This window comes from Sphaeramia orbicularis, chromosome 18 (assembly GCF_902148855.1).
Source record: "Sphaeramia orbicularis chromosome 18, fSphaOr1.1, whole genome shotgun sequence".
Classification (NCBI taxonomy): Eukaryota; Metazoa; Chordata; class Actinopteri; order Kurtiformes; family Apogonidae; genus Sphaeramia; species Sphaeramia orbicularis.
Window position 1 is genome coordinate 39,406,308 of NC_043974.1, and position 27,833 is coordinate 39,434,140.

General features: G+C 29.2%; 1 protein-coding gene and 1 non-coding gene across 2 annotated transcripts in view; both read left to right on the forward strand.

Moving 5' to 3' along the window:
* Window positions 1–8,349: 8,349 nt before the first annotated feature.
* trnan-guu (transfer RNA asparagine (anticodon GUU)) lies at window positions 8,350–8,424 on the forward strand. Its single transcript has one exon. It is a non-coding gene; the product is annotated as a tRNA-Asn (tRNA).
* Window positions 8,425–9,995: 1,571 nt separating this feature from the next.
* LOC115438354 (uncharacterized) overlaps window positions 9,996–27,833 on the forward strand; it is a gene marked incomplete at its 5' end in the record, with an annotated part of 57,710 nt that continues 39,872 nt past the window's right edge. The window contains 3 exons of the mRNA XM_030161930.1: window positions 9,996–10,172; window positions 11,584–11,690; window positions 15,048–15,190. Coding sequence (XP_030017790.1) covers window positions 9,996–10,172; window positions 11,584–11,690; window positions 15,048–15,190 — 427 coding nt within the window. The remainder of the gene's footprint in view (window positions 10,173–11,583; window positions 11,691–15,047; window positions 15,191–27,833) is intronic.

Consider the following 27,833-nt stretch of genomic DNA (forward strand, 5'->3'; position numbering starts at 1 on the left):
ATACTTAATTTCAGTGAAAAAAAATTCAGATACTTAATTTCAGTGAAAAAATATTCAGATACTTAATTTCAGTGCAAAAAAATTCAGATACTTAATTTCAGTGAAAAAAAATTTACTTAATTTCAGTGCAAAAATATTCAGATACTTAATTTAAGTGAAAAAATTATTCAGATACATAATTTCAGTGCAAAAAAAAAAATAAGATACTTAATTTCAGTGAAAAAAAAAATTCAGATACTTAATTTCAGTGAAAAAAAAAATTCAGATGCTTAATTTCAGTGAAAATAAAATATTCAGATATTTAATTTCAGAGCTAAAAATATTCAGATACTTAATTTCAGTGAAAAAAAATATATGATACTTAATTTTGGTGCAAAAAATATTCAGATACTTAATTTCAGCGAAAAAAAACATTCAGATACTTAATTTCAGTGCAAAAAATATTCAGATGCTTAATTTTAGTGAAAATATTCAGATACTTAATTTCAGTGAAAAAAAAAATTCAGATACTTAATTTCAGTGCAAAAAAATATTCAGATAGTTAATTTGGGTGCAAAAAAATTTCAGATACTTAATTTCAGTGAAAAAATTATTCAGATACTTAATTTCAGTGAAAAAAAAAAATTCAGACACTTAATTTCAGTGAAAAAAAAAATCAGATACTTAATTTAAGAGCATAAAAAATTCAGATACTTAATTTCAGTGAAAAAAATATTCAGATGCTTAATTTCAGTGAAAAACAATATTCAGATACTTAATTTCAGTGAAAAAAAAAATTCAGATACTTAATTTTGGTGCAAAAAAATATTCAGATACTTAATTTTGGTGCAAAAAAATATTCAGATACTTAATTTCGGTGGAAAAAAAAAATTCAGATACTTAATTTCGGTGAAAAAAAAAATTCCGATACTTAATTTCAGTGCAAAAAAATATTCAGATACTTAATTTCAGTACAAAAAAAACATTCAGATACTTAATTTCAGTGCAAAAAAATATTCAGATACTTAATTTCAGTACAAAAAAAACATTCAGATACTTAATTTCAGTGAAAAAAATATTCAGATACTTAATTTCTGTGAAAATTTTCAGATACTTAATTTCAGTGAAAATAAAATATTCAGACACTTAATTTCAGTGAAAAAAAAAAATCAGATACTTAATTTCAATTTAATATGTTTGTCGCTATGGAAACCGAGGAAAGTGGGCGGGGGCCTGTGACGTCGTACCGTCTGCACGAGCTGGGGTGATTGACATTTGAAGAGCAGAGCTGTGTCAGTCTGCAACAGAGATTTAAGGACATTGATCTGAAAAAGTGAGCTGAAAGTGTCGAGAATGGGGCAAAAACACGGATCACGTGTCAACAAGTATCAGAAGGTGGATTAAAAAAAAAAGGTTGCATCCAAGGTGGGGCTCGAACCAGCAACCTTGAGATTATGAGTCTGATTCTCTACCGACTGAGCTAGCCCGGGCTGACGTCACATGGAACGGAACACTGCTATTAAAGGAGAACCTCAATTCGTTCTGCGCAGCACCGGAAGTAATTTCATGAGGGTTCTGTACGGCCATATATGGGCATGTGTGTCTCTGTGGCGCAGTTCGGCTGTTAACTGAAAGGTTGGTGGTTCGAACTCACCCAGGGACGACTGCTTTGGTTTATAGTAATGTTTTGTTAATCGCAAGACAAATTATTGTGTGTTAAACTTACACTGTGTAAGTAGAATGAAAGCAGCAGAAAGCTGTTATCAACTGCACAAATAATATACACACTGCCAGTCAGAAGTGTTCAAATTCAGATACTTCATTTCATTGAAAAAAAAAAAATTCAGATACTTAATTTCAGTGAAAAAAAATATTCAGACACTTAATTTCAGTGAAAAAAAAAAAATCAGATACTGAATTTAAGAGAATAAAAATTCAGATACCTTAATTTCAGTGCAAAAAAAATTCAGATACTTAATTTCAGTGCAAAAAAAAATTCAGATACTTAATTTCAGTGCAAAAAAAATATTCAAATACTTAATTCAGTGCAAAAAATATTCAGATACTTAATTTCAGTGAAAAACAAAAAAAAAATTCAGACAATTAATTTCATTGCAAAAAAATATTCAAATACTTAATTTCAGTGCCAAAAATATTCAGATACTTAATTTCAGTGAAAAAGAAAAATTCAGGTGCTTAATTTCAGTGCAACAAAATATTCAAATACTTAATTCAGTGCAAAAAATATTCAGATGCTTAATTTCGTGCAAAAAAAATATTCAGATACTTAATTTCGGTGCAAAAAAAAATATTCAGATATTTAATTTTGGTGAAAAAACAAAATTCAGATACTTAATTTTGGTGAAAAAAATATTCAGATACTTAATTTCAGTGAAAAAAAATATTCAGATACTTAATTTCACTGAAAAAAAAAAAAATTCAGGCACTTAATTTGAGTGAAAAGAAAAATTCAGATACTTAATTTCAGAGCATAAAAATTAAATTACTTAATTTCAGTGAAAAAAATATTCAGATACTTAATTTGAGTGAAAAAAAAATTCAGATACTTAATTTCATTGCAAAAAATATTCAGATACTTAATTTCAGTGCAAAAAATATTCAGATACTTAATTTCAGTGAAAAAAAAATTCAGATACTAATTTCAGTGCAAAAACGTATTCACATACTTAATTTCAGTGCAAAAAAAAAAATTCAGATACTAATTTCAGTGAAAAAAAAAAAAAATTCAGACACTTAATTTGAGTGAAAAAAAATTCAGATACTTAATTTCAGTGCAACAAAATATCTCAAATTACTTAATTTCCGTTGAAAAATATCAGAGCTTAATTTCGTGCAAAAAACTTCAGATACATAATTTCAATGCAAAAAAATATTCAGATACTTAATTTTGGTGCAAAAAATATTCAGATACTTAATTTCAGTGAAAAAATATTCAGATACTTAATTTCAGTGAAAAAAAAAATTCAGACACTTAATTTGAGTGAAAAGCAAAATTCAGATACTTAATTTAGGAGCATAAAAAATTCAGAGACTTAATTTCAGTGAAAAAAAAAAATTCCGGCACTTATTTTGAGTGAAAAGAAAAATCAGATACTTAATTTCAGAGCATAAAAAATTCAGATACTTAATTTTAGTGAAAAAAATTTCAGCATACTTAATTTCAGTGAAAAAAAAAAATTCAGACACTTAATTTGAGTGAAAAGCAAAATTCAGATACTAATTTAGGAGCATCAAAAATTCAGATACTTAATTTCAGTGAAAAAAAAAAAATTCAGGCACTTATTTTGAGTGAAAAGAAAATTCAGATACTTAATTTCAGAGCATAAAAAATTCAGATACTTAATTTTAGTGAAAAAAATATTCAGATACTTAATTTGAGTGAAAAAAAAAATTCAGACACTTAATTTCAGAGCATAAAAAATTCAGATACCTTAATTTTAGTGAAAAAAATATTCAGATACTTAATTCAGTGAAAAAAAAATTCCGACACTAATTTCAGTGAAAAAAAAATTCAGACATTAATTTCAGTTGAAAAAAAAATCAGATACTTAATTTCCATTTAATATGTTTGTCGCTATGGAAACGAGGAAAGTGGGCGGGGCCTGTGACCTCGTCCCGTCTGCACGAGCTGTGGGTGATTGACATTTGAAGAGCAGAGCTGTGTCAGTCTGCAACAGAGATTTTAAGGACATTGATCTGAAAAAGTGAGCTGAAAGTGCGAGAATGGGGCAAAAACACGGATCACGTGTCAACAAAGTATCAGAAGGTGGATTAAAAAAAAAACTGTTTGCCACCCAACGTGGGACTCGAACCAGCAACCTTGAGATTATGAGTCTGATTCTCTACCGACTGAGCTAGCCGGGCTGGACGTCACATGGAACGGAACACTGCTATTTAAAGGAAAACCTCAATTGGTTCTGCGCAGCACCGGAAGTTATTTCATGAGGGTTCTGTACGGCCATATATGGGCATGTGTGTCTCTGTGGCGCAGTTCGGCTGTTAACTGAAAGGTTGGTGGTTCGAACTCACCCAGGGACGACTGCTTTGTTTATAGTAATGTTTTGTTAAAGCTATACCTACCGATGTGGCATTTCTCACAGCACTTAGTGAAAGTTTGAACGATGAACAATCCCACCTCTCCTCCAAATGTTTGCGCCCAACTGTGGGGCTCGAACCAGCAACCTTGAGATTATGAGTCTGATTCTCTACCGACTGAGCTAAGCGGGCTGACGTCACATGGAACGGAACAGTACTATTTAAAGGAAAACCTCAATGTGTATTTGTGTATATATATATATATATATATATATATATATATTATATATATATATATATATGTATATATATATATATATATATATTTTTTTTTTTTTTTTTTTTTAATATACTTCTTTGTGTTTTTTTTGTTGATTTATTTTTTTTAATATATTTTTTTCATTATTATTTTTTCTTTTTCATTTTTTATTTTTTTAATTAATTAATTTATTTATTTTATTATTATTATTTGTGTGCGTGTGTGTATATGTGTGCAAATGTATATGTTTGTCTGTATGCATGTTTTTTTTGTTTCTCTCTTTTCTTTCCCCTCACACCTCCCTCCTTCAGGTCATCAAAGTGATTGTATGAAGGTGTGCAACTCACTAGTGAAAAAAGCCCTGATGAAGACCAGAGGTTGCAACACGTTGACTGTATTTTTTAAAAATGCCATGAATTAATAAAGACATTTTATTTTTACACAAATCCTACAGTGTGCCTAGCATGCGAATGCAGATTTTTTTTTTTTTTTTTTTTTTTGACTCTAAACAACCAGACACACCACAAGTTTCCAGAGAGCACCTGTGGATAATCACCAAGAAGAAGACCCAGCAGCACTTCCACTTTGTTGGATTAGGGTTGGAACACACTTTGGTACCATACCGTTGTGACAATTATTTGAACAGTATTGTACTGCAGAAAGTAGTGTGTTACTATAAAAATGGAAAAGAGGAAAAGGCAATTAACAATAGAATAGAACATCCACATCCTCGCAGTCTCAGGAATGACTTCGGACCTCATCAGAGTTAAGTATACCGGCGCACAATATTCCAGTCCACATAACATACAAATCTAAAAGACAGAGGATCGGTCGTAAGTCCATAAACTTAAATCATCTTGTGCCCCTGCGCATGCACGGAACCGAGGAGAACAATCCCTCAGGGACTTTTAAAACGGCAGTTTTAAACGTGAGATCACTGTCAAATAAATCGTTTGTAATTAATGATATGATATTGACAGGAACTTAGACTGCATGTTTTTAACAGAGACATGGACAGGTGCTGATGGAGCGGCAATTTTAAATGAAACCACCCCTCCTGATTATAACTACGCATACTCATCCCGCACAGGAAAAGAGGAGGTGGCACAGCCACAATCTTTTCCACCTCATACGGCTTCAAAAATGTTTCTTTTAATCACTACTCATCATTTGAGTATCACTCTCTGGTTTGAATTAATCCTCATATTCTTTTTATCTGCATTTACCGCCCCCCCCAAGCCCTCTACACTCTTTATCAGTCAGTTCTCTGATCTCCTGTCCATTGCTCACTCAACATATGAGAAAATTATATTGTAGGTGATTTTAATTTACACATTGATAATCAATCAGACTTGTTGGCAACAGAATTTTTAAATATTTTAAATTGTATGGATTTTAAACAACATGTCTCACAACCCACTCACAACAGAGGCCACACACTGGATCTTGTGATCACATATGGAATTTCTGCTGATCCTGTCTCTGTTGTGGATGTTGGCCTATCAGATCATTTTTGTGTGTTTTTAATGTAAGTATTATTGTTCAGCCTCCCCGGTCTGTACAAATTGTCAAGAAGCGTTATCTTACTGCTGAAGTGACTTCAAATTTTACCAAGATTTTAATTCAAATTCCTCGCCCCGTTTTACCCTCTTCCTGTGATTTTATTGTTGACAATTTTAATAATAAATTGAAATCTACTCTCGATGCTGTAGCCCCTTTAAAAGTAAAAATGGGTAAAATAAAAAACTGCCCATGGAAAAATGAAAAAACTAAAAATCTCAAGAAAAATTGCAGGAAAGCAGAAAGAAAGTGGCGCAAGAATAAAATCACAGTCAATTATGAAATTTACAGGGAACAACTTAAAAACTACAATAACTGTCTGAAGGAAGAAAGACACTCATATTTCTCCAAACTTATAAATGACAACCGCCATAATCCAAAGGTCCTGTTTTCCACATTTAGCTCGGTAATTAACCCCATCTTCAACAACAGTGCTCCTTCAAATATGCCCAACTGTGATATGTTCTTAAGTCACTTCACCAGTAAAATACAGTCTATCAGGTCAGATCAGGTCAGCAACCACAGCCAGGCAATGCTTTTATCTCAGATCCACTGTCTTATCTGCTACTTTGGAGAATTTTGCCCTGGTTGATGCTGAGAGTCTTAACAAAGTCGTTTTACAGTTAAAAACAACCACTTGCTTTTTAGATTCCATTCCCACGTCTCTTTTTAAATCGATTTTTACATTTATCGATGATGATGTTCTTAATATTGTAAATTATTCATTGCAGACAGGGGTCTTTCCTACAGCTCTTAAAAACCGCCATGGTCAGACCCCTTCTCAAGAATCATAAACTGGACCCCTCCCTTGCCAGTAACTACAGACCTGTGTCCAACCTGCGTTTTTAAGTAAAATTTTAGAGAAAATTGTTTTTAACCAGATCAACGATTTTATTAATTCTAACAACATTTTAGAATTTTATCAATCTGGTTTTAGAGCACACCATAGTACAGAGACGGCACTGGTTCAAATTTTAAATGACATTAGATCCAACATGGACAACAAAAAGCTTGCCGTCTTGGTCCTGTTGGATCTTACGGCAGTGTTTGACACTGTGGACCACCACATTCTTTTAGACAGATTACATAACACAGTTGGTCTCTCTGGGTCTGTTTTTAACTGGTTTGAATCATTTTTAACAAACAGGGATTTTTATGTTAGTATTGGGGAACACTCATCAAAAAGGTGCAAAATGGATCGTGGTGTTCCCCAAGGGTCAATTTTAGGTCCAACCCTTTTTAACCTTTATATGTTGCCTCTAGGACAGGTCATCAGGAGACACGGCATTAACTTTCATAGTTATGCTGATGACACTCAACTTTATGTTGCCGTGTCTCCAGATGACCTCAGCCCCATCGACACCCTTTTTAATTGTATTTTAGATATTAAGTCCTGGATGGCAGCAAACTTCCTCCAGCTCAACCAGGGCAAAACTGAGGTTTTAATTGTTGGTCCTGAGGCTCAGAGGGAGAGGCTCAAAGCTAAGCTCCAAACCCATTCACTCGGCTCCTCTGAGAGGGTTAAAAGTCTGGGTGTTTTACTAGATTGTGAGCTTAGCTTTGAGCCACACATCAGGTCTGTCACCAAAACTGGTTTTTATCATTTAAAAAATATTGCCAGAGTACGACCATTTCTCTCTCGAGCCAGTGCAGAGACTTTGATACATGCTTTTGTCTCAAGTCGAATTGATTACTGTCACGCTCTCCTTTCTGGTCTTCCCCAGAAGACCACTGCACCGCTGCAGCTGCTCCAGAACTCTGCAGCCCGGACTGCTGACGAGGACCAGAAAGAGAGAGCATATAACACCAGTGCTCAGGTCTGTGCACTGGCTCCTGTGAGCTTCAGGATCAGTTTTAAAGAGCTTTTATTGGTTTTTTAAAACTCTTAATGGTCTTAGCCCTATTTATTTATCTGATTTGCTTTTAACATATGAGCCCTCTCGGACCCTCAGGTCCTCAGGTAGTAATCTCTTAACTGTTCCTAGAGTCCACACTAAGACTCATGGTGAGGCCTCATTCAGCTTTTATGGCCCCAAACTATGGAACAGCCTACCTGAGGACCTGAGGTCCGCTGCAAGTGTTCATATTTTTAAAAGTAAACTAAAACTTATCTTTTTAGGCTAGCTTTTAATTAAACTCTTACTATAAATTTTACTTTGATTGCTTGTATTTTTATTTGCAACTGCGGGACTGTGGGGGGTTTTGTTGTGAAGCACTTTGTGCTACATGTAACATGTATGAAAAGTGCTATAGAAATAAAGTTTGATTGATTGATTGAAATATTATCGATATGAAAATGAGAAGAAATGCAGACAAATGGGATGGTACCCAGTGAAGGACCTACTACTAATAATTTTATTTTCATATTATTTGAATTCCAGTTTAAAATAGTATGATATTATGTAGCATTCACAAAAAAAAGAAAAAGGATTGTATAAAACCAAAACCTTCCCGCATCGTCTCTACTCTTTTAACTGTATTCTGCACCTCATACAGTCTCTGTGGCGCAATTCGGTTAGCGCGTTCGGCTGTTAACCGAAAGGTTGGTGGTTCGAGCCCACCCAGGGACGACTGGTTCATTTATGGTAATACATGATTAATCCCAAGAGGAATTATTGTGTGTCATAGTTACTCCATTCAAGTATAATTACGTAAAGTAACAGAAAAGGCACAAATTTCAAAATGTACACACACAAATATACATATTAAACACAGTTAGAACAATGATTTGTTCAATATATACCTGATAAAAAGTCTCATAATGGGAATTAAAAGAAATGAAGATAAATCAGTGCAAAAATATTTAATGGGTTTTTACCCAGTGAAGGACCGACTACTAGTACGAATTGTGTTTTCATATTATTTAGATTACAGTTTAAAATAGTATGATATTGTGTAGTATCCACAAAAAAGGACTGTATGAAGCCAAACCTGCCAGCATCGTCTCTACTCTTTTAACTGTATTTCATCCCTCATACAGTCTCTGTGGCGCAATTCGGGTTAGCGTGTTCGGCTGTTGCACATCTGAGAACATCAAAGTACAAACTGTGCAAAAACAGAAACACTGCACATTTTTCTTTTCCAGTCCAATCCTTGTCCATTCTCCAAACCTAAACCCTAAAATGAGTCCAGAATGCTCCAACGCTAAAACATTAGTTCCACCTGTTTCATGTGCTAACCTGAAGAAAAATAAACACCTAGGAATGATTCCATGCGCCCCCCCGGAAAGCGAAGCAAAAAGCAAAGCGAAGCAAAAAGCAAAAAGTGGGGGGCCCGCCCCACTTTTTGAGAAACACTGTTTTAGCCAACAAGCTAACAGCAGCTAACCCTTCCAGTTAGCAAAGTTCAAGTTGTGTCTTAAAATCTAAAAGATTCTGTTCTTTTTGAAACATTCTTGGCTTCTGCTGAAATGTGTATTCAGTTCAGAGAATGTGGCTTTTTATGTATTTCATTGGCATCTTATACTAGATTGTATTTACAAAACAAAACAGAAAAGTGCAAATATTTCGTAAGAATTTATTTGAACCTTATATTTATTTAATTATTCATACTGACAAATGGAATTAAACCAGCCACGTGCTAATGACCCTGAAAATGTCTGTGAATAAATTTGCATTATTTGGCAGAGTTGATTTTGGCAGAACGCTAGCTTTTTATTTATGTATTTATTTTTACTGACTGATGGCGCCACCTGCTGTTGTGGAAGCAAATTACCGAGGATGTTTTAGTGAAGATGGTATTCTGTGCCCAGCCATGTGTCCTTATTATTGTCTTTTATAGGATATGTTTTTTTGTAGTTGTTTGTATAGCATGATGTTTTAGAAATACGCTCAGTTTTATTTAGGAATTTGGTCGGAATTTAGCTACGTAATGAGTGACTGTATTTAAAGCATATACAAGTGGTTGTTTCGCAATATAGTCATATGATGAATACAGAAACCAGACACCTTACACCTTGTGGTTGCTTACTATTTTCCTCGTAGCGACAGCGTAATAGAACATTTCTGTTTAATGCAACATAGGATTCGATTTGTAAAGTTGCTTGAGACAGATAATTGCAGATTGAAAACATGTTATGTTGTCATCACACAGTAATGCTCTTGGGCATGACTGATGAATCCTGACATTATTCTAACTGTGGTTGTGTACGATAACCCTGTCCCCAGATGATGAGCCGTGGCAGAGGGTCAATGCCTACCTCATCCATGACACTGCAGACTGGAAGGACCTGAACCTCAAGTTTGTCCTGCAGGTTTACAGAGACTTCCATCTCACACAGGACAGGCAGTATTTACAGGACATGTGGCCAATCTGCCAGGTAACTGAGGACGTATTTGTATCTGATATGGAAAAGATATGGGCTGAGTCATTAGGTGCTGCAGGATTCTGCTGGGTTTCTGGAAATTGGCTCGAGAGTCTGGTTTTGACCAACTATATGTAAAGTGGCACGAGATAACTTTTGTTATGATTTGGTGCTATATAAATGAAATTTGATTGATTGATTGAGTGATATTGCCAAAAATTCTCAAAATATTTAGGCAGAAGCACAATATATGTGGTGATATATTTTCTAAAGTGGTTTACATTTTCCTTTGTAAGCCTAACTGACATTGCATTTTTATTATTATTATTATTATTATTAGCAGTAGTAGTAGTAGTAGTAGTAGTAGTAGTAGTAGTATTACCATTATTATTATTAATAGTAGTAGTAGTAGTAGTAGTATCATTATTATTATTATTATTAGTAGTAGTAGTAGTAGTAGTAGTAGTAGTAGTAGTAGTAGTAGTAGTAATATTAGCAGTGTCATTATTACTATTATTATTAGTAGTAGTAGTAGTAGTAATAGTAGTAATATTAGTATTATCATTATTATTATTATTATTTTTATTATTATTAGTAGTAGTATTTATGCAACACAAACACTACAATAATCTGTGATCTAAGGCTCACTATAATCCAGATTTACCTTCATTCTTGATCTATTTAAGATGAACCACTAACTCTTAAGAGGGATGTCTTAATATGCCGCCATCATAAAAAAAAATTCTATGAAGAGTTGTGATACATGCGGTACATTGTAGATCCTGTCCAGCCTTAACCCATAAAGACCCAGTGCTACTTTTATAGCTGTTCCAAAATATATTTTTTTCTATATTTAATTTTTCTTAAGTGATTATCACGATTTATTATAATATTATTCGCTGCATTTTGCGTTTTTTTTTTTTTTTTTTTTTCAGTGCAAAGGATGTATTTTCCTATATTTAATTTATTGATCATGTAGATGTTCTTTAAAGATCAGATTAAAGTTAAGGGTCATTATGTCAGAAACTGCAGAAAAAGTGATTGTTTCAGTAAAATATATCATTAAATGAACATAAACCACGTGTGTCTATCCACTGTTATTGATCCAACTCCATGGGTTTTACTGGTGAATCAATGTTGTAGATGATTGCGGTGTTTCCACGGTAACTACGGAGCCTCTGAACGTCCAAATGGGTCACATCTGATGACCATGAAAAGATGACAAACTGTATTTTGCACAAATTATTTACATGTATTGATAGGATTAGTGGATAAACAAGTATTAAACAGTTTAGGTCAGTAGATGCTTTCGGTCACCAGTGGATGTTTGGGTCTGCATGGGTTAAATATAATATAAGATATCTGCTGTTTGGGTTGCACTGTCACAAACATGTTCGGTTCATCTCTGTGGTTCTCGGTTTGGCAGGCGGTGATGGAGTCGGAGATGAAGTTCGACCTGGATGGAGACGGACTCATTGAGAACTCTGGATATGCAGACCAGACTTATGATGGATGGACAGTGACTGGACCAAGGTGAGGTGGAAGAATGACACGGTGGAAAAATGTAATTTATATTATAGTGTCCATGAAGTCTACTGATTATTGCAGAAGAATGCAAAATATCCAGATATATTTAAATATAATTACAATTCCCCATTTAATTTTACATCATATTAGGAATTATGGATTGTTTTGATTAACCCATAAAGACCCAAACAGCCACTGGCAACCAAAATCATCTACTGATGTCAACTGTTGAATAACTTCTGAACATAGATAGATAGATAGATAGATAGATAGATAGATAGATAGATAGATAGAGATAGATAGATAGATAGATAGATAGATAGATAGATAGATAGATAGATAGATAGATAGATAGATAGATAGATAGATAGATAGATAGATAGATAGATAGATATTTATTAATACCAAGGGAAATGTAAGTATTCAGGATCTTTGCATACAGCATAAGGTTAGTAACCAGATTAACACTGACATTAAGGTTAGTATATACTCTCAGAAAAACATGCTAAAAAACTTAGTCTAAAAAACTTCCTGTGTAATACTGTAAACCAAACACTTCTAATTCAAAATCTGTAGAAAACTAAATGTATAGTCAGTGTACAGTATTGACACATTTCAGGGCACAGTGATTTAAAGTGAAAACAGTGATTTAAAGTAGAGCTGCAACCGATTAATCGCTTCAAACTGATCCAAAAAAAATCATTCAACCACAATTCTCCTGAATCAGAGCTTTGTTTCCTTCATTTCTCTGCTGTTAAACATTGGTTCCACTGTTGTGTTTCACACGGACGCTTATTGTGACGCACAAAGAAGCTTCAATTCAGGAAAACTGCAATAGAATATGTTTCCATTCAATTAATTCGAGTTGATTAATCGAATCGTGAATTTTTGCATTCGCTTCAAGCACCTAATCGATTAATCGGTTGCAGCTCTAATTTAACCCTTTCATGCACACTGGTCACTACAGCGGACAGCTATTCTACAGCTGTTCTCTTGTATACATGGATTTTGTTGTTCTTTTCGTGTTGTTGTTTTGGTTTTTTACACATATCTTTATTAAAGTTTTAATACACTACATATCTTTTCTGGCATGAATTGGTAACATTATGTAGATCTCTCCTGAGCATAATCACAAGCCACACCATAGTTTTCACACAATTTATTAGTAAATACATGTTTCTGTGCATCTAAAATTAAACATATGGTGTCCAGCTGAATGGACATTTTTGCAACTTCATGAAAAATAGGTTCATAAGAATTTTTTTTCATTATTATTTTTTTTTATGTATTTTTAAAAAAATTTTAAACATTATTTTAATTTATTTATTTATTTTTCAGAACAAAATTTTCAGTTGCATTGTTTTTTCATGCCTAAAGAGGAATAAAAACACTGAGGAAAATATTTTGATTAAGGTTCTCATAATTCATGCATGAAAGGGTTAAAGTGATTTGACAGGTAAGTGTAATAAAACTACATAAGGTGCATCAATATGGTGAAGTAATTCAGGTAAAATACAGTTTTTCATCTTTTCATGGTCATCAAATATGACCCATTTGGACGTTCAGAGGCTCCATAGTTACCGTGGAAACACCGTCATCTTCTACAACATTGATTCACCAGTAAAACTGTCATATCAGTACCTGGACTCTTGTATGTTTTGTCTGTCTTGTGTGTCATTTCCTGTTTTATTTTGTTAATCCTCCTTCTTGTGTCATGTCTGGTGTCTTTGCTTCCTCTCCCTGATGTTTCACCTGTGTTGATTACCTGTCTCCGCCCTGATTTGTTCACCTGTGTCTCATTGTCTTCCCTCCCTTCTGTGTATATAAGCCCTGTGTTTTCCCCTGTCCTGTGCCAGTTCGTATTCCTTCCTTGTGTTGTGTCTACTTACCAGCGTTTCTCTGAACCTGTTCGTCTGCCTGTCTGTTCGTTCCTGACCCGGATTGTTCCTGGTTGTTCTGAGCCTGCCTGATCCCCTCATCGGTACCTCTGCCTGATTCTGCCACACTGGTATTCGACCTTTTGCCTGGACTCACGGTTAGTGCTTTTGCTTTTCCCCCATGTACCGTTGCCTGTTTTTTGGACTTCCCGTGTATGACCTGGTCTGTCCCCTGACACTTCTCTGCTTGTTTCTAGTCGGGTTCCCCTCGTGTGCTCCCGACCCGGGCAGAGAGCTCCCTTTACTGGATTCGGACGTCGTGACGAATCCACACAGACTAACCAGCGAGGATTCATTCAAAAAGCCTTTTTGTGAACTGTTTTTCCTGTCCGTGTTTAATAAACACTCATTAACTGTATTCCTGTCTGTGGGTTGTGCATTTGGGTCCAAGTCTTGTGTCTCTGGTTCTAACAAAAACCCATGGAGTCGGATCAATAACAGTGGATGGACACTCTGGGTTTATGGTCAGTTAATGATAGATTTAACTGAAATAGTCACTTTTTCTGCAGTTTCTGACATAATGACCTTAACTTTAATATGAGCTTTAATGAACATCTACATGATCAATAAATTAAATATAGGAAAATACCAGATTTTCACTGAAAAAAAATGCTAAATACAGAAGATAATATTATAATAAATGATGATAAATCCCTAGAAAGAAAAATTACTTTGGGAACTGCCACAAAAGGAGCACTGGGTCTTTACGGGTTAAACTAGGATGAGTCCAGTGGAGCTGACAACGACACAAGTATCTGTGTGAGATTTTCTACCTTCAGGTTGAGTGGCTTTCAAAAAGGAAAAGAAAAAAGGAAATGGAAAAAGTGAGACGTGTTTATCACTGTGGCGCTTATCTGCAGTGTTAGAGGCTGTAGTAACGGCGAAAAGACCATGAAAAAGTCTTATTGACCATGTGGTTATGTCTGTTAAAGCTGAAACAGAACACAGTGTAAAACAACCAAGGTCGAAAAGAGGAGCTGAAGACATTTACAGGCAGACGCTAACAGAATAATATTGTGAAACTCTGTAATGTGGAGTTTTATTACACATTTTAAAGCTTCTTTGTTAATGGGTGAAAATTCCAAACCACCTAGCTGCGGTTTCTGGATAGATTTATAGATAGATGGAAGTTTTTTTGTACCAGTAGGGTTCATAATGTGCTGTATTAAAGCTAAATAGGCCTTAGCAAATGTTTTCTTGTGTTGACACTGGCTTCTTTATTTGTACATTTCGTCCTGGGATGTGGTTTTATGCTTGAGTGCAGGTGACTGCTGTGGCCAGAGGCACTGGGTTTGTTTTTTTGTTTTGTTTTTTCTTCTTTTGGTCCTGTTCTCATGAATGTGATCTGATTTTTACTTCTAGGTCTATGTAATCCAAATGATCATCATTGTCACTCTTTTTTTTATTCCTTTTTGTATTTCTGCAGTGCTTATTGTGGTGGGCTGTGGCTGGCGTCGCTGTGTGTGATGTGTAAGATGGCCATCCTGTTGGACAATAAGGAGATGTACCAGCTCTACAGAAGCACACTGGACAAAGGCAGCACTGCATTCGACAAACTGTTGTGGAACGGTAAGAAGTTTGTGTTCACTGTGGATGTCCACACACACTCTATTTGACTATTCCCACATATGCTCAGAGCGTCACGACCAAAACAAAGATTTTTTTTTTCTCTCTTGTCTTCTCTTGTGTCTTGTCCACATGTAGATGCTGTTTTAGGTCTTTCCATTGCAGTTTTGTGCAATGTAGCATTTGTGCTACGCCTGAAAAACCACGTCTTGCCAGCGCAAAAACTTTGGCAAAGTTGTCGTTTTTCCATCAGGCAAATATTTATGCGCAGGTTATATTCACACAATTTGAGGGTCAATGGAAAAGCGACTATTTTCAAGTGTCCGGTTATAGTCGGACAATGAAAAATCAGTTATAAAATCTAATTTTGGTTGCAGCAGATGTTGCACATTCAAAGCACTACATCATTTCAGTCGGTTCAGATTCATGTTACTTGGAAGTGTTTCTCTGGAGCTGCTGTCAGTACCGTCTATGTCTGATTATTTTAAACCGGACCTGTGAGTGATCCCAGATCTGAATGATTACTGGACTACACCCATAAACCAGCAGCAGTGAAAGTCATTCTAAAGGTTCTAGAAAGACATGAATGCAGTGAAAGTGATAGCATATGATGATAAGTAGGTTTGGGAATGACCTCTGACGATCTGTTTCTTTTGTAATAGCATGTGCCTTGTTGCCTGTGACCTGCATCTAGACTGTATTGATGAACTGAATAGTTATGTTTTATAAACACCGATGATTACGACAATCCTGCAAAATAAATCAGAGGACAATGCATGTTCTGTGCTCATTTCTTATTAAATGCTGTATTTATGTGATGAAATGTCAAATATTTAGCTGATGGTCTTCACCCACAGGTGTCAAACATGCGGCCTGGGGTCCATATCCGGCCCGCCAAAGGGTCCGGTCCGGCCCTTAGAATTCAGATGCAAAAAATTTAGATGCAAAAAATTCAGATCACACATCGGGACACCAAGGATAAGTAATGGATTCTATCTCAAGTCCAAACGACAGCCAGCCAATCAAGGTATGTTAGGTTGGTCATGTGATGCCGATGCTGACCTGGACGTGTGATCTGAATTTTTTGCATCTGAATTTTTTTGTATTCTAAATTTATGAACATAGTTGAATTCAGAGACAAAAAAATTCAGATACTTAATTTAAGTGCAAAAAAAATTTCAGATACTTAATTTAAGTGCAAAAAAAATTCAGATAATTTAAGTGCAAAAAAAAAATTCAGATACTTAATTTAAGTGCAAAAAAAAACTTCAGATAATTTAAGTGCAAAAAAAATTCAGATAATTTCAGTGGAAAAAAAATTCAGATACTTAATTTCAGTGCAAAAAAAAATCCAGATACTTAAGTTCAGTGCAAAAAAAATTCAGATACTTAATTTAAGTGCAAAAAACATTCAGATAATTTCAGTGGAAAAAAAATTCAGATATTTAATTTCAGTGCAAAAAAATTCAGATACTTAATTTAAGTGCAAAAAAAATTCAGATAATTTCAGTGGAAAAAAAATTCAGAATTTCAGTGCAAAAAAAAATTCAGATACTTAAATTCAGTGCAAAAAAAAAAAAAAAAATTCAGATACTTAATTTCAGTGAAAAAAAAAATTCAGATACTTAATTTCAGTGCAAAAAAATATTCAGATACTTAATTTTGGTGCAAAAAAATATTCAGATACTTAATTTCAGTGAAAAAAAAAAATTCAGATACTTAATTTCAGATCATAAAAAATTCAGATACTTAATTTCAGTGAAAAAAATATTCAGATACTTAATTTCAGTGAAAAAAATATTCAGATACTTAATTTTGGTGCAAAAAAAAATATTCTGAAAGTTAATTTCAGTGAAAAAAACATTCCGATACTTAATTTCAGTGGAAAAACAAAAATTCAGATACTTACTTTCAGTGCAAAAAAAAATCCAGATACTTAAGTTCAGTGCAAAAAAATTCAGATACTTAATTTCAGTGAAAAAAAAAATTCAGATACTTAATTTCAGTGAAAAAAAAAAAAATTCAGACACTTAATTTGAGTGAAAAAAAAATTCAGATACTTAATTTCAGTGAAAAAAAATATTCAGATACTTAATTTTGGTGCAAAAAAATATTCAGATACTTAATTTCAGTGAAAAAAATATTCAGATACTTAATTTCAGTGAAGAAAAAAAAAATTCAGATACTTAATTTAAGAGCATAAAAAATTCAGATACTTAATTTCAGTGAAAAAAATTATTCAGATACTTAATTTATGTGAAAAAATATTCAAATACTTAATTTTGGTGCAAAAAAATATTCAGATACTTAATTTCAGTGAAAAAAAATATTCCGGTACTTAATTTCATTGCAAAAAAATATTCAGATACATAATTTCAGTGCAAAAAACATTCAGATGCATAATTTCAGTGAAAAAAAAAAATTCAGATACTTAATTTCAGTGAAAAACAAAAAAAAATTCAGACAATTAATTTCAGTGCAAAAAATATTCAGATACTTAAATTCAGTGAAAAAAATATTCAGATACTTAATTTCAGTGAAAAAAATATTCAAATACTTAATTTCAGTGAAAAAAAAAAAAAATTCAGATACTTAATTTCATTAAAAAAAAAAATTCAGATACTTAATTTCAGTGAAAAAAAAAATTCAGATACTTATTTTCAGTGCAAAAAATATTCAGATACTTAATTTGGTGTAAAAAAAAAATTCAGATACTTAATTGCAGTGAAAAAAAAAATTCAGATACTTAATTTCAGTGCTAAAAACTATTCAGATATTTAATTTGGTGCAAAAAAATATTCAGATACTTAATTTCAGTGAAAAAAAAAAAATTCAGATACTTAATTTTAGTAAAAAAAAAATATTCAGATACTTAATTTTGGTGCAAAAACATATTCAGATACTTAATTTCAGTGAAAACAAATATTCAGATACTTAATTTCAGTGAAAAAATATTCAGATACTTAATTTCAGTGAAAAAAAAAATTCAGATACTTAATTCAGTGCAAAAAAATATTCAGATACTTAATTTTGGTGAAAAAAAATATTCAGATACTTAATTTCAGTGAAAAAAAATATTCAGATAATTAATTTTTGTGTAAAAAAATATTCAGATACTTAATTTTGGTGAAAAAAAAAAATAAGATACTTAATTTCAATGTAAAAAAAATTCAGATACTTAATTGCAGTGAAAAGAAAAATTCAGATACTTAATTTCAGTGCTAAAAACTATTCAGATATTTAATTTTGGTGCAAAAAAATATTCAGATACTTAATTTGAGTGAAAAAAAATATTCAGATACTTAATTTCAGGGAAAAAAAAAATACAGATACTTAATTTCAGTGCAAAAAAATATTCAGATACTTAATTTGGGTGAAAAAAAAATATTCAGATACTTAATTTCAGTGCAAAAACTATTCAGATACTTAATTTCAGTGAAAAAAAAACATTCAGATACTTAATTTCAGTGAAAAAAAAAAAAATTCAGACACTTAATTTGAGTGAAAAAAAAAAATTCAGATACTTAATTTCAGTGAAAAAAAAAAAATTCAGATGCATAATTTCAGTGAAAAAAAAAAATTCAGATACTTAATTTCAGTGCAAAAACTATTCAAATACTTAATTTCAGTGCAAAACAAAATTCAGATACTTAATTTCAGTGAAAAAAAAAAAATTCAGACACTTAATTTGAGTGAAAAAAAAAAATTCAGATACTTAATTTCAGTGAAAAGAAAAATTCAGGTACTTAATTTCAGTGCAACAAAATATTCAAATACTTAATTTCAGTGCAAAAAATATTCAGATGCTTAATTTCGTGCAAAAAACATTCAATACTTAATTTTGGTGCAAAAAAAATATTCAGATACTTAATTTCAGTGAAAAAAAAATTCAGATACTTAATTTCAGTGAAAAAAAAAATTGAGACACTAAATTTGAGTGAAAAGCAAAATTCTGATACTTAATTTCAGAGCATAAAAAATTCAGATACTTAATTTCAGTGAAAAAAAAAATTCAGGCACTTAATTTGAGTGAAAAGAAAAATTCTGATACTTAATTTCAGAGCATAAAAAATTCAGATACTTAATTTCAGGGAAAAAAATATTCAGATACTTAATTTAAGTGAAAGAAATATTCAGATACTTAATTTCAATGCAAAAAATATTCAGATACTTAATTTGAGTGCAAAAAATATTCAGATACTTAATTTCAGTGAAAAAAATATTCAGATACTTAATTCAGTGAAAAAAAAATTTCAGATACTTAATGTCAGTGCAAAAAATATTCAGATACTTAATTTCAGTGAAAAAAAAAATATTCAGATACTTAATTTTGGTCCAAAAAATATTTAGATACTTAATTTCAGTGAAAAAAAATATTCAGATACTTAATTTGGTCCAAAAAATATTCAGATACTATTTCAGTGAAAAAAACATTCAGATACTTAATTTCAGTGCAAAAAAATATTCAGATACTAATTTCAGTGAAAAAAAAAATTCAGATACTTACTTTTGGTGCAAAAAAATATTCAGATACTTAATTTTGGTGCAAAAAAATATTCAGATACTTAATTTGAGTGAAAAAAAAATTCAGATTCATAAGTTAATTGTAAAAAAATATTCAGATACATAATTTCAGTGCAAAAAATATCAGATGCATAATTTCAGTGAAAATAAAATATTCAGATACTTAATTTCAGTTGCAAAAAAACAATTAAGATACTTAATTTTGGTGCAAAAAAATATTCAGATACTTAATTTCAGTAAAAAAAATATTCAGATACTTAATTTGAGTGAAAAAAAAAATTCAGATGCATAAGTTAATTGCAAAAAAATATTCAGATGCATAATTTCAGTGAAAATAAATATTCAGATACTCAATTTCAGTGAAAAATAATATTCAGATACTTAATTTCAGTGCAAAAAAACAATTAAGATACTTAATTTCAGTGAAAGAAAAAATTCAGATACTTAATTTCAGTGCAAAAAAATATTCAGATACTTAATTTCAGTGCATAAAAAAATTCAGATACTTAATTTTGGTGCAAAAAAATATTCAGACACTTAATTTCAGTGAAAAAAATATTCAGATGCTTAATTTCGTGCAAAAAACATTCTGATACTTAATTTCAGTGCAAAAAATATTCAGATAGTTCATTTCAGTGAAAAAAAATATTCAGATACTTAATTTCAGTGAAAGAAAAAATCAGATACTTAATTTCAGTGCAAAAAATATTCAGATACTTAATTTTGGTGCAAAAAAATATTCAGATACTTAATTTCGGTGGAAAAAAAAAATTCAGATACTTAATTTCAATGGAAAAAATTATTTAGATTCTTAATTTCAGTGCGAAAAATATTCAGATACTTAATTTCAGTGCAAAAAATATTCAGATACTTAATTTCAGTGCAAAAAAAATATTCTGAAAGTTAATTTCAGTGAAAAAAACATTCCGATACTTAATTTCAGTGGAAAAACAAAAATTCAGATACTTAATTTCAGTGAAAAAAATATTCAGATACTTAATTTGAGTGAAAAAAAAATATTCAGATACTTAATTTCAGTGAAAAAAAAATTCAGATACTTAATTTCAGTGCAAAAATATTCAGATACTTAATTTCAGTGAAAAAAAAATTAAATACTTAATTTCAGTGCAAAAAATATTCAGATACTTAATTTAAGTGAAAAAATAATATTCAGATACATAATTTCAGTGCAAAAAAAAAAAAATAAGATACTTAATTTCAGTGACAAAAAAAAATTCAGATACTTAATTTCAGTGAAAAAAAAAAAATTCAGATACTTAATTTCAGTGCAAAAAATATTCAGATACTTAATTTCAGTGAAAAAAAATATTCAGATACTTAATTTCAGTGAAAAAAAAATTCAGATACTTAATTTCAGTGCAAAAAATATTCAGATACTTAATTTAAGTGAAAAAAAAAATTAAATACTTAATTTCAGTGCAAAAAATATTCAGATACTTAATTTAAGTGAAAAAATAATATTCAGATACATAATTTCAGTGCAAAAAAAAAAAATAAGATACTTAATTTCAGTGAAAAAAAAAAATTCAGATACTTAATTTCAGTGAAAAAAAAAAATTCAGATGCTTAATTTCAGTGAAAATAAAATATTCAGATATTTAATTTCAGAGCTAAAAATATTCAGATACTTAATTTCAGTGAAAAAAAATATATGATACTTAATTTTGGTGCAAAAAATATTCAGATACTTAATTTCAGCGAAAAAAAACATTCAGATACTTAATTTCAGTGCAAAAAATATTCAGATGCTTAATTTTAGTGAAAAATATTCAGATACTTAATTTCCAGTGAAAAAAAAAAAATTCAGATACTTAATTTCAGTGCAAAAAATATTCAGATAGTTAATTTGGGTGCAAAAAAATATTCAGATACTTAATTCAGTGAAAAAAATTATTCAGATACTTCATTTCAGTGAAAAAAAAAAAATTCAGACACTTAATTTCAGTGAAAAAAAAAATCAGATACTTAATTTAAGAGCATAAAAAATTCAGATACTTAATTCAGTGAAAAAAATATTCAGAGCTTAATTTCAGTGAAAAACAATATTCAGATACGTAATTTCAGTGAAAAAACAATATTCAGATACTTAATTTTGGTGCAAAAAATATTCAGATACTTAATTTGGTGCAAAAAATATTCAGATACTTAATTTCGGTGGAAAAAAAAAAATTCAGATACTTAATTTCAATGGAAAAAATTATTTAGATTCTTAATTTCAGTGCGAAAAATATTCAGATACTTAATTTCAGTGCAAAAAATATTCAGATACTTAATTTCAGTGAAACAAATATTCAGATACTTAATTTCAGTGCAAAAAATATTCAGATACTTAATTTCAGTGCAAAAAAAATATTCTGAAAGTTAATTTCAGTGAAAAAAACATTCCGATACTTAATTTCAGTGGAAAAAAAATAATTCAGATACTTAATTTCAGTGAAAAAAACATTCAGATACTTAATTTCAGTGAAAAAAAATATTCAGATACTTAATTTGAGTGAAAAAAAAATATTCAGATACTTAATTTCAATGAAAAAAAAAATTCAGATACTTAATTTCAGTGCAAAAAATATTCAGATACTTAATTTCAGTGAAAAAAAAAAATTAAATACTTAATTTCAGTGCAAAAAATATTCAGATACTTAATTTAAGTGAAAAAATAATATTCAAATACATAATTTCAGTGCAAAAAAAAAAAATAAGATACTTAATTTCAGTGAAAAAAAAAAATTCAGATACTTAATTTCAGTGAAAAAAAAAAAAATTCAGATACTTAATTTCAGTGCAAAAAATATTCAGATACTTAATTTGAGTGAAAAAAAAAATATTCAGATACTTAATTTCAGTGAAAAAAAAATTCAGATACTTAATTTCAGTGCAAAAAATATTCAGATACTTAATTTCAGTGAAAAAAAAAATTAAATACTTAATTTTAGTGCAAAAAATATTCAGATACTTAATTTAAGTGAAAAAATAATATTCAGATACATAATTTCAGTGCAAAAAAAAAAAATAAGATACTTAATTTCAGTGAAAAAAAAAAATTCAGATACTTAATTTCAGTGAAAAAAAAAATTCAGATGCTTAATTTCAGTGAAAATAAAATATTCAGATATTTAATTTAAGAGCTAAAAATATTCAGATACTTAATTTCAGTGAAAAAAAAATATATGATACTTAATTTTGGTGCAAAAAAATATTCAGATACTTAATTTCAGCGAAAAAAAACATTCAGATACTTAATTTCAGTGCAAAAAATATTCAGATGCTTAATTTTAGTGAAAATATTCAGATACTTAATTTCAGTGAAAAAAAAAAATTCAGATACTTAATTTCTGTGCAAAAAAATATTCAGATAGTTAATTTGGGTGCAAAAAATATTCAGATACTTAATTTCAGTGAAAAAAATTATTCAGATACTTAATTTCAGTGGAAAAAAAAAATTCAGACACTTAATTTCAGTGAAAAAAAAAAAATCAGATACTTAATTTAAGAGCATAAAAAATTCAGATACTTAATTTCAGTGAAAAAAATATTCAGATGCTTAATTTCAGTGCATAAAAAAATTCAGATACTTAATTTTGGTGCAAAAAAATATTCAGATACTTAATTTCAGTGCAAAAAAATATTCAGATGCTTAATTTCGTGCAAAAAACATTCTGATACTTAATTTCAGTGCAAAAAAAATTCAGATAGTTCATTTCAGTGAAAAAAAATATTCAGATACTTAATTTCAGTAAAAGAAAAAATTCAGATACTTAATTTCAGTGCAAAAAAATATTCAGATACTTAATTTTGGTGCAAAAAAATATTCAGATACTTAATTTCGGTGGAAAAAAAAAAATTCAGATACTTAATTTCAATGGAAAAAATTATTTAGATTCTTAATTTCAGTGCGAAAAATATTCAGATACTTAATTTCAGTGCAAAAAATATTCAGATACTTAATTTCAGTGAAACAAATATTCAGATACTTAATTTCAGTGCAAAAAATATTCAGATACTTAATTTCAGTGCAAAAAAAATATTCTGAAAGTTAATTTCAGTGAAAAAAACATTCCGATACTTAATTTCAGTGGAAAAAACAAAAATTCAGATACTTAATTTCAGTGAAAAAAACATTCAGATACTTAATTTCAGTGAAAAAAATATTCAGATACTTAATTTGAGTGAAAAAAAAATATTCAGATACTTAATTTCAGTGAAAAAAAAATTCAGATACTTAATTTCAGTGCAAAAAATATTCAGATACTTAATTTCAGTGAAAAAAAAAATTAATACTTAATTTCAGTGCAAAAAATATTCAGATACTTAATTTAAGTGAAAAAATAATATTCAGATACATAATTTCAGTGCAAAAAAAAAAAATAAGATACTTAATTTCAGTGACAAAAAAAAATTCAGATACTTAATTTCAGTGAAAAAAAAAAAATTCAGATACTTAATTTCAGTGAAAAAAAAATATTCAGATACTTAATTTCAGTGAAAAAAAAAATATTCAGATACTTAATTTCAGTTAAAAAAAAATTCAGATACTTAATTTCAGTGCAAAAAATATTCAGATACTTAATTTCAGTGAAAAAAAAAATTAAATACTTAATTTCAGTGCAAAAAATATTCAGATACTTAATTTAAGTGAAAAAATAATATTCAGATACATAATTTCAGTGCAAAAAAAAAAATAAGATACTTAATTTCAGTGAAAAAAAAAAATTCAGATACTTTATTTCAGTGAAAAAAAAAATTCAGATGCTTAATTTCAGTGAAAATAAAATATTCAGATATTTAATTTCAGAGCTAAAAATATTCAGATACTTAATTTCAGCGAAAAAAAAACATTCAGATACTTAATTTCAGTGCAAAAAATATTCAGATGCTTAATTTTAGTGAAAATATTCAGATACTTAATTTCAGTGAAAAAAAAAAAATTCAGATACTTAATTTCAGTGCAAAAAAATATTCAGATAGTTAATTTGGGTGCAAAAAAATATTCAGATACTTAATTTCAGTGAAAAAAATTATTCAGATACTTAATTTCAGTGAAAAAAAAAAATTCAGACACTTAATTTCAGTGAAAAAAAAAAATCAGATACTTAATTTAAGAGCATAAAAAATTCAGATACTTAATTTCAGTGAAAAACAATATTCAGATACTTAATTTCAGTGAAAAAAAAAATTCAGATACTTAATTTTGGTGCAAAAAAATATTCAGATACTTAATTTTGGTGCAAAAAAATATTCAGATACTTAATTTCATTGAAAAAAATACTCAGATACTTAATTTCAGAGCATAAAAAATTCAGATACTTAATTTCAGTGAAAAAAAATTCAGATACTTAATTTCAGTGAAAAAAATATTCAGATACTTAATTTCAGTGCAAAAAATATTCAGATACTTAATTTCAGTGAAAAAAAAAAATTAAATACTTAATTTCAGTGCAAAAAATATTCAGATACTTAATTTAAGTGAAAAAAAAATATTCAGATACATAATTTCAGTGCAAAAAAAAAAAATAAGATACTTAATTTCAGTGAAAAAAAAAAATTCAGATACTTAATTTCAGTGAAAAAAAAAAATTCAGATGCTTAATTTCAGTGAAAATAAAATATTCAGATATTTAATTTCAGAGCTAAAAATATTCAGATACTTAATTTCAGTGAAAAAAAATATATGATACTTAATTTTGGTGCAAAAAAATATTCAGATACTTAATTTCAGCGAAAAAAAACATTCAGATACTTAATTTCAGTGCAAAAAATATTCAGATGCTTAATTTTAGTGAAAATATTCAGATACTTAATTTCAGTGAAAAAAAAAATTCAGATACTTAATTTCAGTGCAAAAAAATATTCAGATAGTTAATTTGGGTGCAAAAAAAAATTCAGATACTTAATTTCAGTGCAAAAAATATTCAGATACTTAATTGAGTGAAAAAAAAAATATTCAGATACTTAATTTCAGTGAAAAAAAAATTCAGATACTTAATTTCAGTGCAAAAAATATTCAGATACTTAATTTCAGTGAAAAAAAAAATTAAATACTTAATTTCAGTGCAAAAAATATTCAGATACTTAATTTAAGTGAAAAAATAATATTCAGATACATAATTTCAGTGCAAAAAAAAAAAATAAGATACTTAATTTCAGTGAAAAAAAAAATTCAGATACTTAATTTCAGTGAAAAAAAAAATTCAGATGCTTAATTTCAGTGAAAATAAAATATTCAGATATTTAATTTCAGAGCTAAAAATATTCAGATACTTAATTTCAGTGAAAAAAAAATATATGATACTTAATTTTGGTGCAAAAAATATTCAGATACTTAATTTCAGCGAAAAAAAAACATTCAGATACTTAATTTCAGTGCAAAAAATATTCAGATGCTTAATTTTAGTGAAAATATTCAGATACTTAATTTCAGTGAAAAAAAAAATTCAGATACTTAATTTCTGTGCAAAAAAATATTCAGATAGTTAATTTGGGTGCAAAAATATTCAGATACTTAATTTCAGTGAAAAAAATTATTCAGATACTTAATTTCAGTGAAAAAAAAAAAATTCAGACACTTAATTTCAGTGAAAAAAAAAAATCAGATACTTAATTTAAGAGCATAAAAAATTAAGATACTTAATTTCAGTGAAAAAAATATTCAGATGCTTAATTTCAGTGCATAAAAAAATTCAGATACTTTATTTGGTGCAAAAAAATATTCAGACACTTAATTTCAGTGAAAAAAATATTCAGATGCTTAATTTCGTGCAAAACACATTCTGATACTTAATTTCAGTGCAAAAAATATTCAGATAGTTCATTTCAGTGAAAAAAAATATTCAGATACTTAATTTCAGTAAAAGAAAAAATTCAGATACTTAATTTCAGTGCAAAAAAATATTCAGATACTTAATTTTGGTGCAAAAAAATATTCAGATACTTAATTTCGGTGGAAAAAAAAAAAATTCAGATACTTAATTTCAATGGAAAAAATTATTTAGATTCTTAATTTCAGTGCGAAAAAATATTCAGATACTTAATTTCAGTGCAAAAAATATTCAGATACTTAATTTCAGTGAAACAAATATTCAGATACTTAATTTCAGTGCAAAAAATATTCAGATACTTAATTTCAGTGCAAAAAAAATATTCTGAAAGTTAATTTCAGTGAAAAAAACATTCCGATACTTAATTTCAGTGGAAAAACAAAAATTCAGATACTTAATTTCAGTGAAAAAAACATTCAGATACTTAATTTCAGTGAAAAAAATATTCAGATACTTAATTTGAGTGAAAAAAAAATATTCAGATACTTAATTTCAGTGAAAAAAAAATTCAGATACTTAATTTCAGTGCAAAAAATATTCAGATACTTAATTTCAGTGAAAAAAAAAATTAAATACTTAATTTCAGTGCAAAAAATATTCAGATACTTAATTTAAGTGAAAAAATAATATTCAGATACATAATTTCAGTGCAAAAAAAAAAAATAAGATACTTAATTTCAGTGACAAAAAAAAATTCAGATACTTAATTTCAGTGAAAAAAAAAATTCAGATACTTAATTTCAGTGCAAAAAATATTCAGATACTTAATTTCAGTGAAAAAAAAATATTCAGATACTTAATTTCAGTGAAAAAAAAATTCAGATACTTAATTTCAGTGAAAAAAAAAATTAAATACTTAATTTCAGTGCAAAAAATATTCAGATACTTAATTTAAGTGAAAAAATAATATTCAGATACATAATTTCAGTGCAAAAAAAAAAATAAGATACTTAATTTCAGTGAAAAAAAAAAAATTCAGATACTTTATTTCAGTGAAAAAAAAAATTCAGATGCTTAATTTCAGTGAAAATAAAATATTCAGATATTTAATTTCAGAGCTAAAAATATTCAGATACTTAATTTCAGCGAAAAAAAACATTCAGATACTTAATTTCAGTGCAAAAAATATTCAGATGCTTAATTTTAGTGAAATATTCAGATACTTAATTTCAGTGAAAAAAAAAAAATTCAGATACTTAATTTCAGTGCAAAAAAATATTCAGATAGTTAATTTGGGTGCAAAAAAATATTCAGATACTTAATTTCAGTGAAAAAAATTATTCAGA